At 37.7% G+C, this 14,124-nt stretch overlaps 1 protein-coding gene across 3 annotated transcripts in view; it reads left to right on the forward strand.

Moving 5' to 3' along the window:
* The window catches only part of ANKIB1 (ankyrin repeat and IBR domain containing 1), a 118,491-nt gene that overhangs the window by 61,909 nt on the left and 42,458 nt on the right, over positions 1–14,124 (forward strand). For all 3 annotated transcript variants that reach the window (XM_070424232.1, XM_070424229.1, XM_070424230.1), the window contains exons 5-7: positions 1,773–1,890; positions 9,508–9,716; positions 11,120–11,208. In XM_070424232.1, coding sequence (XP_070280333.1) covers positions 1,773–1,890; positions 9,508–9,716; positions 11,120–11,208 — 416 coding nt within the window. The remainder of the gene's footprint in view (positions 1–1,772; positions 1,891–9,507; positions 9,717–11,119; positions 11,209–14,124) is intronic.

Consider the following 14,124-nt stretch of genomic DNA (forward strand, 5'->3'; position numbering starts at 1 on the left):
TGTTCTCTGTTTAAAAAAAAGATGAAAGATAGCAAAAGAACAAAAAACTTGAGATATATCATCTATATGAAAACTAAGGAACATTAATGAACACTCAAATAAACATATTGAAATAATATGTTTATGGGTAAAAAGTCTGAATAGTATAGCATAATTACTTCTCTCCAAATTAATTAATAGGTATTATATAATCCCACTAGCAGTCTAAATTGGATATTAATAAGTGTAAATGTTTGGTGATTTTGTGATTAAAACTGATTAAATTAACACATCTACACTAATAACAGACAAACATGCAAATTGACCATACCTTCGCTATGCCTTAAGCCATGCCCACCAGCCAATCAGAGCGACTATATGCAAATTAAACCAACCAAGATGGCGGCCGGCAGCCACGGAGCTGAAGCGAGCTGGAGGCTTGGTTGCTCCAGTGATGGAGGAAGCCAAGCTTCCCGGCCGGCTCTGAGCTCCACTCAAAGCAACAAAGTTTCAATTATAGAAGGTAAATAAACCCAGATACCTGCTTTCAGCCAGCCATGGCCATGGAGCTGGAGTGAGCAGGAGCCGGCTCTGAGCTCCACAGAAGGCAACAAAGTTTCAATTATAGAAGGTAAATAAATCCCAGAATAAAAAAAAGGAAAGGTTGGGAGCTTCTGTCACCAGGGGCTTGGCTAGCCTGAAAACGGCCCTCAGCACCTCACCCAGACTGGCCAGGCACCCCAGTGGGGAACCGCCACCCTAAAGGGGGTGTGGCCAGCCTGAAAACAGCCATCAGTCCCTCACCCAGGCTGGCCAGGCACCCCAGTGGGGACTGCCACCCTGAAGAGGGTGTGACCAGCTGCAAACACCCATCAACCCTCACCCAGGCTGGCCAGGCACCCCAGCGGGACCCCCACCCTGATCCGGACACCCTTCAGGGCAAACCAGCCGGCCCCCACCCAGGCACCAGACCTCTATCCTATATAATAAAAGGGTAATATGCAAACTGACCCTAACAGCAGAAAGACTGGGAATGACTGGTCACTATGACACACACTGACCACCAGGGGGCAGACGCTCAATGCAGGAGCTGCCCCCTGGTGGTCAGTGCACTCCCACAGGGGGAGCTCTGCTCAGCCACAAGCCAAGCTGATGGCTGCCAGTACAGTGGTGGTGGTAGGAGCCTCTCCCGTCTCCTCAGCAGCGCTTAGGCCTGCTCTGACTGCAGCTTAGGTCTGCTCCCCACTGGCAAGTGGACATCCCCCAAGGGCTCCCGGACTGCCAGAGTGATGTCTGACTGCCAGCTTATGCCCGATCCCCTGGGAAGCGGACCTAAACCAGCAAGTGGTCATCCCCCAAGGAGTCCCAGACTGCAAGAGGGCTGAGGGACCCCCTCAAGTGCACAAATTTTTGTGCACCGGGCCTCTATTATATTTATAATTGATTTGTAACAAAACTGGATAAAAAATACTTGAGAACTTTAATCATGATTGCTCGATGTGTTTTTTTTTTATTCTTTTTTGTATTATCCACATTTTCAAAATGGTTTTGTCATTATATTATGATACTTTTATTTTAAAATGATAAGGTGCATGAGCCCTGGCATTCATTTTTCAGTTTAAAAAGACTTGGGAAAGAGTAGTTTGAAATAGTGGTGGAGCATACAGAACCTTTTGAACTTACATAACCAAACTGAAACTGAAATAAATAATAATGTTTTATTTGTTTATAGGCATTTTGAACTTCCTAAGAGTATAATAGACAATTTAACTTCTTTTTCCTTCTTTTCAAAGCCATATGAAGGATTAAGGCCTCAGGATCTTCGTAGATTGAAGGATATGCTTATTGTGGAAACTGCAGACATGCTCCAAGCTCCACTGTTTACTGCTGAAGCTTTACTTCGAGCTCATGGTAATGAAACAAATGTCGTGCTTCTAATCATATGGGTGCCTTTTGAAGCTTTTCAGAGTTAAAAGATGGCTATTTTATTATTTTAATACAGAACAAAATAGTTTGTTATACAAGCCTGAGTTGTTCTTTGGGCAGTGGTTACTGTACAGTACTCAGTATCTTCATAATATTTTGTATTGAAGTATAAACTGGCTGTAAATCACAGAGGAGAAATAGGAAATTTCTACTTAAAAATCAAGCTACTAAATCAACCTATAGGTTGTCTGATTTTAGAAATGTGACTGATTTGAGCAGAGTTGAGCATTGTAATCCATACTCCTAGTCCTGGTTTTAACATTTTACTGGTTAATTAAATATTTGACAGTTGTGTTATTAGTATTATCACTTTATTTTATGTAAAAGCTGTTTCTCACCATGAAATGCACAAAGCAAAGTTTTAGAGTCAACATAAGACTATACTATCCCCTCTTAAGGTTTGTTTTGAAGGAATTACTCATTTTACTTAGGAAAAGTACTCAGCTTGACATTTAGCATAGCCATTCTGGGAGTTGTCACATGCTGAGTAGATATGGACCCTTTCATTGCACATTTGTTATTTAACATTTTGCTTGGTCCCAAAGACAATTTTTTTCTGATTTAGAAATAATTCTTAAAAAGAGAAAGGTAAATGGCTACTGTAGTCCAGCCATTTTGAGGCTTACCTGTCTATTTTAACTATAAATCTTTAATCTATACTAAAATAGACTGTTAACTTCAAATTTTTTTGATATAATCATTTAATCAGAAGAAAATTTAAAATTCCATATTTTATTATCTTTTGATCACTACCATAAATAAATTGGTATATAACCCTCCAGAATTGCTACCTTTAATATTGATATTTCCTGGGGTTCTGTACTTGACACTCTTTTTCACTTTATAGCCAGTGACTGTAAAATTTTAGAGTAAATAAGAATTTCCTGGGAAACCAACTGAGATTCCTAGGATTAATTCCAGAGAGTCCAAGTCATTAGGTGAGGGTAAGGCATAAAAAAGTGTGTTGTAAACAAGCCTACATTGCTGTACACATTTATCTAATGAAACCAAAAGTTTCAAATACCATCTGAACAGTAAAGAATATATCTACAACCTGACTTAATCAGGTATTCAAAGCTGTATTTCTAAATGCCTATTTAACATTTTCTCCTCATTCTCAAGATGTTTACCCTGAACTCATTTTCACACTGTCTTAATACATGGGCACCAGCATTTATCTAATTACTGTAGCCAAAAACTTGAAAGTCATACTTGACTCCTCCATTTCTATTATATTTGGCCACAGTCTTATTTCTCTTCCTAAATATCTCTGATCCTCCTCCCACCCTCCCTAGCTGTTTCTATTCCCTTTGCCATCAACTTAAATTCAGGCTGTCATTATTTTTCATTTAACTGTAGTCTCCCAAGTCCTAGTTTCCAGTGTTTCCTTTCCTCTTTCATCCTGTTAATTTTTCCTTTGCCATTAGACTTTTTTTTTTAATGCACATTTAAGCATCTTACTCCCCTGCTGAAAAACCCTTCACTGGCTCTCCACAGACTTATGATCATCCAAACTCTCTAGTACAGTGGTTCTCAACCTTCCTAATGCTGTGACCCTTTAATACAGTTCCTCATGTTGTGGTGACCCCCAACCATAAAATTATTTTCGTTGCTAACTTCATAACTGTAATTTTGCTACTGTTATGAATCGTAATGTAAATATCTGATATGCAGGATGTATTTTCATTGTTACAAATTGAACATAATTAAAGCATAGTGATTAATCACAAAAACAGTATGTAATTATATATGTGTTTTCTGATGGTCTTAGGTGACCCCTGTGAAAGGGTCGTTCGACCCCCAAAGGGGTTGTGATCCACAGGTTGAGAGCTGCTGCTCTGGTAGATCTCTATGACCCAGGCTGCTTTACCAAGGCTGTCAATCTCCCCGCTTCTTTTTATTTTTAATGTCTTTTTATTTCAGAGAGGAAGGGAGAGGGAGAGAGAGATCAATGATGACAGTGAAGGGGGGGGGGGGGCTTCCTCCTGCACACACACCCGACCCCCACCCCCCGGGGATAGAGCCCGCAACCTGGGCATATGCCCTAACTGGGAATCGAACCGTGACCTCCTGATTCATAGGTCGACGCTCAACCACTGAGCCACGCCAGCCGGGCACCACTTCTTTACTTTTCCACTCTTATTGTCTTTAGGAGTCACCTCTTCCAGGAAACCTTTTCTTCTCATTTGGCCCCAAGTCTGCTTTGAGACCCTTCCTGTCTATTCCCGTTATATCCTGTGCATATCTAAGTCATACACTTAGAATTGAATATTGTGATAATCTATTTGCTTTTCCTCTGTATTAACCTGGGAGCTCTTAGAGGGCAGCTTTTATTGTTTTTGTTTGTTCATTTCTATAATATCTGACATAGATTAAGTCCGCAGAAATAGTAATAGAATAAATAGATAATATAGCTGAAGTGTTATTTGTATATATTTTTAAATTCACCTTTTTATTATAAAATTACATTTCTTCATTGCCATCTTTCTAAACTTTAACTAAATCCTTTGGAAACAAATTTAAACCGGGGTCAAACACGAAATTCAGAATAGCTTTTAAATAATAAAATTTAAAGATAAAATATTTTCTTTTTAGCCAGTCATAATGCTTAGCAGTTTTTATATAAAAACTTGTACAGAAGCACCGACTGCCTTAAATTGTGTTTCTTTAGGATAAGTTTCCCAGCACAAGAAGGTATATCTTTGAGCTTTTAATTACAGAAAGTACATTTAAATATACTGTAAATCTGGCAGAAAAGTAGAAGCTGTCCATTAGTGGGGAGCCATGACATAACAGTTGTATTAGGGTAGGCTAACTGTTGAAAGAAAAGTGTAAATTCAAACACAGTAAACATTTATTAATCATGTAATAGTCAAAAGTATTTCTCTTTATGGTTAGAAGTGGGAAAGAGATTCTGTTCACACATTTATTCAAGAACCCTAATTGATTGAGACTTTGCCATCTTATACAAAGTGGATATCTAAGATTTATTCTGGGAATTATTTCCATTCCAGCCAGACAGTCAGAAAGGGGAAAGAGCATGGAGAAAAAAATGTAGGAAATTTTTGAGCCAGTCCTGTAATACTTCTGACATAGAACACTGCTTGCACATATTTCATTGGCCAGAATTCAGATACATGGCCACACTTAACTGTAAGCAACATTTCTGTTCTATACTGTAGCACTTTTGTGTACCATACCCATTTCTGCCCCAGGTATCTAATTCAGCTAAATAATATAATGTATCACAACATAAGTTAATATAAGGTATCATAAGTTAATATAAGGTATCATAATATAAGTTACAATATTATATAGAATCTAAGGTTAACTTTACAAGTAATTCTATTGTAATTAAAAGAAACATTTTCATCTCTATTTGCTTACATATATCATCAAGTATTATTAAATAAATGATCAACTCCATTTTTACTTCATTGATATCTCTCTAAATTACTTTTTTCACATAGTAGAGATCAATTTTAATAAAGTGATGTCTAATTTCCTACCTATAATTTGTCTATTCTGTGATAACTTTTTTGATAGAGTTTCATGTTTTTCCTCTGTTAAGGCATCAAACAAAGGCTAATGCAGGTTTCAGATGGACAGCTCTTCTATATTGTTTAGGTAATGTCAGTGGCATTTGGTAATTAAGAAGTACAGAGATAAGTGCTGTTAGTGAATAAAGTGGACAGTGTACAGAACTACAATTTACTCTAATTACTCTCAAAACCAGGACAGGCTCTGTTTCAGGCTATTGAACTGAACTGTTTGGAAGATTCATAGATTGTAACCTTGGTTACATTCATTCAGCTTTACACAGGAAGATAGATTTGAACATTATATTATCTATTGTCAAATTTAGTCCCAACGTAATAAAGTTGATCTTGATTAAGCAGAAGACAGACATGTTTGGCAGTATTTGCTAAGTAGTAATTGAATTTTAAGGAGGACTCTGTTAAGAATACAAAAGGTCATTCTCTGAGCATTTCTTCAGTAATAAAAGTAGCTTATATAATGGAATACTATCTAATAAGAAAATAAGTATAATTTACAAAATATGAGACCAAGGTTAATTTTGCTTGGGCCTAGAGTAAATTTATGTTGAAGTACTTTTTAAGTTCTGTTGTTGGAGGCTTATCATCTTTTATAGGCAATTAAATGTTGGTAGTCCACATCTTCTCACTCTGCTCCCTTCTTGCAGAATGATATCTTCTCCCAAGGCTTCTATAGGTATAGATTTCTCCCTCTGGACTAGACCTCTTTTATACACGCATACTCTTATATATAACTGCCTATTTAAAAGCATGGAAGATTTGGCTTAGGGTGTTGAGCACAAATTGCAATATACAGATGGTGTGTTATACAGTTGTACACTCGAAACCTATATGATTTTATTAACTGATGTCACCTCAATAAATTTAATTTTAAAATAATAAATCCTATGTAATAAAAGCCTAATATGCTAAGTTCTGGTCATCCAGTTGTCCATTCAACCAATAAAAGCATAATATGCTAATGATATGCTAAGGCCACACAACTGTTCACTATAATATGCACTGACCACTAGGGGGCAGACAATTGACCGGTCGACCAGTCGCTATGGCTTGCACTGACCACCAGCGGACAGACGCTCTGACCAGTAGGTTAGCTTGCTGCTAGGGTCCGTGCGATCAGGACTGAGACGGGCCGGACATGCCCTGGAGCCCTCCCACGGTTCCTCCCCAGCTGGCTAACCTCCCATGTCCCTCCCTGGCCCCAGTTGTCCACCGGTGGGGTCCCAGCCTGGCCTGCGACCTCTCGCAATCTGGGACCCCTCGGGAGATGTCAGCCGGTTTCAGTGGAACAACCAGCGCTATGATGTGCACTGACCACCAAGGGCAGACACTCAATACAGGAGCTGCCTCCTGGTGGTCAGTGTGCTCCCACCGAGGGAGCACCGCTCAGCCAGAAGCTGGGCTCATGGCTGGTAAGTGCAGCAGTGGTGGCGGGAGCCTCTCCTGCCTCCGCGACAGCACTAAGGATGTCCGACTGATGGCTGGGGAGCAGGCCTAAGCCGTCAGCCAAATGTCCCCTGAGGGCTCCCACACTGCGAGAGGACGTAGGCTGGACCGAGGGACCACCCCCTCCCCCCCCCGCCACCCCACAAGTGCACAAATTTCGTGCACCAGGCCTCTAGTAAACAAATAAACAAACAGATCTAAGGATATCTCTAAAATGTCTTAAACTCATCATGTCTAAAACTAAAAATCATGCTCTTCCACCTCTGCCTGATTCTCTGGTATTCCCTGTTTACACAGATGGCAGCTCCAACGAAATGACTGGGTAAACCTGGACACTAACTTTGGCATTTCCTCTCCTTTAGACTCAATATCCTGTTTTCACCAAATTATCAGTTTCACCTCTCTAATTGTAAACTTATGCCTTTATCTTCATCTACACTTACAACCAACCACCTAGCCCCAGCTGCCATCATCTTTCACTTATACTACCCAATAGCCTGCCCAACCTTCCCTCCACTCTTGCCCTGTCCAATTTCTTCATTTGTTTCTTTGTTTCCATACTGTAGTCAAACTGATCTTATCAAATGTATTCATGAAAACCTGTCCTTCCTAACCCCATGCCCAACTTTTCACTGACTTTCACTCCTAAACTAATGATAACAATGTTATTAAATGAAGTCCTGCATGGCCAGCCCCTATTTCTTCAGCCTCATCTCACACAGTGCTTCTCCTGTAGTCTCCATGCTTCGGCTACATTGACCTTTTTAATTTCATGAGGATTCCACCTTCCCTCCTGCCACAAGGTCTTTGAACATGCTGTGTACCATCTGTCCAGGATGTCTTCCCTCTACCTTTTACCTAGGTAAATCATTCTTGTTCTTCAGCTGTCTCTCCAGGCCATTTTTCCAGTCACCTTCTCTGACCTCCCTGACTGGGATCCTCTACCTCTCTCTCCTTCATGTCTCTTCTGACATTGATGATTGTTTATTAAATGTGTTGATTTCCCTTAATGTCTTTCTCCTTATTAAACTATAAGTTCCATGAAGGCAGGAATTGTGCCTGGTTTTTCCTTCCATTGTATTTCTACTGCCTGACACAATGCATGGCACATAAAAGGCATTCAATAAGTATTTGCTACATAAATGATGTGATAGAATCCAAACAGAAATTTTTCTGAAAAATATTTGTAGTAGATAAGACTAAAGTTTACCATATTTCATAACTTTTTAAGTAAGACCTATCAAAACACTGAGGTCCATTTAGCAACATTTCCTGGATTGTACTCATGTGCAATATTTTTCAGTTGTTGGATTTTTCTTACTCTTTGTACTCTGGTCCCTTTTTCTAGTGTTATTTTTCATCTCCCCTGGCCACCACATGATATACTATAATTTTACAGAACCACACATCTGTCTTTGTTATACTTCTGTGCCTTTGCACATATGGTTTATACAGGTAGAAATGCATTCACTCTATCTTCATTGCATGTCTGAGTCATAATTATCCTGTTTAAACCACCATATACATTGACTTAACATGGTTGAAAACAATCTTATATAGAAAATTTCCACAGCTAATTTATATTTTGACTGTAAAATTATAGAGAATGAGCCTACAGTAAATAATTGAGTCTGTACCACTCTTGACCCTACGCTTGATTGTGCTGCACTTTGGAGTCACAGAAATCAGTTAAATAATCCCTCACTATCTTTGTGAGCCTGGGTAGGTTATATAACTTCCCCGAGTGTTCGTTTCTTCACTTCAATAATGGTTGAAAAGTTTGTTGTGAAGAATAAATGAAATAATGTGTGTAAAATACCTAGCAAAATAATTGGATATATTAGTTTATTATTTTAAAGGATTAGGATTTCATGGCTCTGGAGCTTATAATAACATGCTTCACTTGGTTATTTTTTAAATGTTCGTAGTAAGTATGAAGATAATATTTTTTTAGGTAAGCCAGATTGGAGCTCACTTACTACAGAATTTATACTTAACTCACTAAAACTTTATTTATAGCCATAATCCCTTCAGAAGTTCCTTCTGCTTTTAAGCTTTTTATTAAATGATTTTTAAGTATTGTTGGCATTTTTGACATGTTTATAGTGAGCTATGCAATAATTTTACAACTTGGTACCAGTGAAGCTAATTGCAAAATTAGGTATTTTTCTTGAAAGAGTAAAACAGCTAACTTGCAACAAGAATTTAGTAAATTCCAAAAGAGGTGAGCCACTTCTTTTGATTATTAGTAGAAATTACTAGAAATGTTGACTATATTGTAGACATGGTTGTAATCCATGGTAGATTATAAAAGTTTGAATTCTGTTTAAAAATATTGATGAATTAGCATACCTAAATATTCTATTTGCAATTACTACTTTATATAAGTATTTTTTTCCTTGGATGGCCACAGGAAATATCTCTTTAATTTATCCTCACTTTCCTTTGTTATTATGAAGTTCTTAAAACACCATAATTTTCTGTGTTTTTTTGTTTGTTTGTTTGTTTTTGAGAGATAATCATTCCATTTTTCTTAAAGACTGGGACAGGGAGAAATTACTTGAAGCTTGGATGTCCAACCCAGAGAATTGCTGCCAACGATCAGGTGTGCAAATGCCAACTCCTCCACCAAGTGGGTGTAATGCCTGGGACACGCTCCCTTCTCCAAGAACTCCAAGGACTACACGCTCTTCCGTCACCTCTCCAGATGAAATAAGTTTGTCTCCTGGGGATCTGGACACCAGTTTGGTATGGATTGGTATTCAGTGTACTTCCCATAGTTTTGTGTTTACCTTTTTAATTGTTTCATAGACCCTCTATCATGTTCTGGTCATTGAATCCTATACCTTTCTTAAAGGGTTCCATTATTTCACGATGTGGTAAATATTTCTTATCACAGAATATTTTTTTGATCTCTGAATTACAGACTGAAAAATAAAGGTTTTCTTTACTCATTTCAAAACAAAAAACATAGAAGAGTGTAGGAAAACCACCTACTATATTTCCACTTAAAAACTCCAGTTGCTTAAAGTTTTTAACCGTTTGAGTCCCAAGCAGCGCGATCGCGCTGCTGAGATTTTATGTCGAGAAAACATACGATTCGTTTGAGTCCCAGGGGGTATTGAAAAAACACTGTCGAAGAATCCCAAACAGCGCAACTGCGCTTCTCTAAATGAGTACGAAAAGACCCAAACAGCGTGATAGTGCTTGTTTTATTTTATGTCAAGAAATACCAAGCAGCGCGATTGCGCTGCTTGGGACTCAAACGGTTAAACACACCATACTGAAATATTAAAAGTTGAGATTGTGATAGGCACTTTACACCAAAAATATGAAAACATATTTTATATTTTCTTCAAAACATTTATATTACATTGATAATTATGTGTTTGTTTTAGTAAAGCTTCTGGAGTTTGTTATCTAGATAAACTTCCATAAAAATGTTACTGAGAAACAGTACTGCCTGTGTCTGCATTTTTCACTGGCATAACATTCGTATACTGTTAGAGGAAATTTTAAAGTTTCTTGAATGAGTCAGCCCTCAAAATTTGTGATAAATGAAAGTATTCCAGGTTTTATCTAGGCCTTCTTAGAAAACAGAATTCTGCTTCTATAATTTACATCTGTAACATTATAATGTTTGTTTCTAATAAGTCATTGTTTAGAAAATACATAGTTTTATAGCAGAGTTCCTTGGGTAGAAATCCTTGACTTGCTACTCTGAATATCCTGAGTTGCTATATTGAAAAAACAGTTACTCTGTTTTTGTAGATTTTCTGGGGTGAATAGAGGGTAAAAGACATGATATTGAAGTAGTTATTTTGAAATGGACAATTTGATCTTGACCTGAATAGATTGTAATGATTTTTTTCTTGTACTTCGTTTTCCAAATGTGTGTAGTCACTGATTAATTTAATATATAAATTTGGAGTGTAAGAGTAAATCTCACAATCATTTATAATGAGGTAAGCGTATTTGTTCTTCAATCAAAGGTAGGCACACTAATTTTAATTTACCTTATAATTTTGAAACACTTAACTTTTTATAATAACTGTATTAGTATTTTTGCCTTAAACTAATGGACAGATGAATGTATTGCACTCTTTTCAACATATGACTTTGTTTAAATCATTGCTCTTCTTCATCTCCAGTGTGACATTTGTATGTGCAGTATTTCTGTATTTGAAGACCCGGTGGATATGCCCTGTGGACATGATTTCTGTAGAGGATGTTGGGAGTCGTGAGTATGCATTATATTTCTTACTGCATGATAGCACTCTGATTTGACAAAAAAAAATTGTTTGCTTTTAATATTTAATTATATGGATTATTTTATTGCTTACAGAGTTATTGCACTTCACTACTAAGGAAGAATTTTATTTTCCTTATTTTAACATTTTTCCATCTATTACTTTTGTGAAATTATTTAATTTAGCAATTAGTGTTATTTTTAGCTTAATGTAAGGTACTTTAGGGGACAGAGCAGGTATATGTAAATGCGTTTTCTTAGTATTTTAATTTATATTACATCTCATGTACATCTCAAGCCTACACCTGAATATCAACAATTTCTTATATCCCAAGAATTTTTAAGCATCTATTTTTATGCTTTCTCTGAATTTTTGTAACGAGCAAATAACCTTGAAAATCTATAAGAATATGGATGTTTAAAATTCCTTTTTAATAAATTCAAAGTTAAATGCTTCTGCTAGGCATGGTTGGGTATATATTACTAGTGGAAAACTTATTTTGCTTCTCACGTTTATTCTTCTTCCTATTAACTTGCCAAGATTTATACTTTGCCACATCCATTAACTTTGCTCTAATGAGGTTTATAAACAAAATGAAGATCAATATAATGAGTAGTACAATACCATGTTTTCTCTGGAGACACATAAATATGCTGGTTGATGACCTAAATGAAGCATGTCATTATTTAAGGAAATATTAAAAATCAGAAGTTTTCAAACTACTCCTTTTCATGGAGTGCTGGGTACCAACTTTAGGGAGCTGGGGAAATACCATGTTGGGTAATAAAGCCAAGAATATGAGCAAATGCTTATTGGGGGTGTAATTGACATGTAATAAACCACATATTTAAAATAAATAATATTGTTAGCCTTGGCATGTGTGTGTATCCATGAAACCATTACCACAATCAAGATAATGAATATATCCATCACCCCCAAAACTTACCTCATTTCTCCTTGAAATCCCTCCTGCCTTTCTCTTTTTGCCTCCTTATCCTCCCACCACCACCCCATCCCTCCAATCTGTAGGTAACGCTGATCTTATTTCTGTCACTCTGGTTTCATTTTGAGTAATTTTCTTATCTGTTTTCCAAACCAGAGTATGAAGCAAGATTTCGTTTAGAGGAGGAAAAAATACTGCTTAAAAGAAAGTCAGAATTAATAAGGCTATCAGGTTGTTTATTTTAAAACGTAGGCTAGACTCTACTCAGAGTCTAATTACATAGGATCAAATCAGTACAATTGATGCAGGTAAACTAATTGGCAAGGGTCAGAGCTCACATTCCAAAGTATTGTATTGTATTAGGAAGTATTATCTGGGTTCTACCAGGTTTGCTACTGTTGACCTTGGTTTCTATGTGAAAACTGAAACCTCTCCTCTTCCCAGGGATTTACTTGATATTTTTTCAACTTCCTCAGCCTGTCTTAGCTAACTCCTATCACAGGAACCATTTTCTATACTCACCACAGACTAGCCTTGAGAAGTTTATGGTAAGATTTAAATTTGAAAGATCGAATTATTGTTTTCTATGGTACCTTATTAGCCTACCTAGGATTCTCCTATGCACTCCTGCCAGGTAGTTCTTGTCAAATCAAGCACCAGCAAAACAGGTTTCAGGTTGGGTGATTAATATGTTAATAAAGTCATTTTTAAATTAACTGCAGCCTTTTCATATTTTGTAGGCATATAAAAAAGAAATGCCTCTGTCCAGAAACCAAGGAAAAAAATGTTAAAGTCCTTAGATAGTTTGAAAACCTCTCAATTTATTTTATGCTTCCCCTACCTCCTTAACAGTCCAGCCAGATGCTTTGAAGCTCCTATGCCAAGAGCTTAAATGAAAGGGAAATTAGTATTACCCACCCTAGAATATCATTCCTGCTACTTATTGTTGATTTAGTTAACTGGTAATCTCCCTGTGCCTCAGTTTTGTAATCTATAAAATGGTGATAATAGTAAGGACTTCATAAATTATTGTCAGTTTATTGTTAAATGGCTTAATATATATAAAACTAGAGGCCTGGTGCACGAAAATTTGTGCACTTGGGGGGGTCCCTCAGCCCAGCCCACTCCCTCTCATAGCCTGGGAGCACTCAGGGGATGTCCACGGGGAGCAGGCCTAAGCCCCAGTCTAGCCTTCCTCTGTGGGAGGCGACTGGGCTGATCAGGAGAAGGTGCCCCCCCCATCACCCTGCTGCTGCTACCACTGCCAGCCGCAGCGGCTGTGAGGCCTGAGCCCTGGGCCTCGCAGCCGCAGGAGCTCATGGCTGCCTGAGTCCATGGCTGGCGTGAGCCCCAGGCCTCGCAGCCGCAGCCGCTGTGGCTTTGTCTGGATGGATGTCTGGAAGACATCTGCCCTAATTAGCATATTACCCTTTTATTAGTTTAGATGCTTAGAACAGGGCCACTCAATAAATGTTACTTATCATTTTCCTAAGTTTGGTAATAAGCAGAGAAATATAATCTGTGAAGCTGATGTATAAGTAAAGTTTGCCTCAAATTTCTTTCTTTAACATTTCATCAGCTTCATGTTCTGCTTACAAATTTAGTGGAAAATTGTATTTTGATGAGGATTAACAGCATGGCTCCCAGATAAATGATCCTGTCTTCTGTCATTATGATCCCCAGAGATAATTAAACTGATTCTAATGCATTAGAATACATGCAATTTAAAACATCATATAGTACTGTATCTAAGTAAGCTATGCACTCTAACCAGAGTACTATAGCCACATGCCGCATAACTACGTTTTGATCAGTGAAGAACCACATGTATGAAGGTGGTCCCATAAAATTATAATGAATTATTAGAAAAAAGTTTGTTTGCAATGTTGAAAGGAATAGCTGGACCCAACTACAATGCCAAATTTACTGCTGGCTCTGGGTGATTTAAATAGATGAGGAGGCT

This window comes from Myotis yumanensis, unplaced genomic scaffold (assembly GCF_028538775.1).
Source record: "Myotis yumanensis isolate MYYU_CA2020_CCGP unplaced genomic scaffold, mMyoYum1.0.hap1 SCAF_9, whole genome shotgun sequence".
Lineage (NCBI taxonomy): Eukaryota > Metazoa > Chordata > Mammalia > Chiroptera > Vespertilionidae > Myotis > Myotis yumanensis.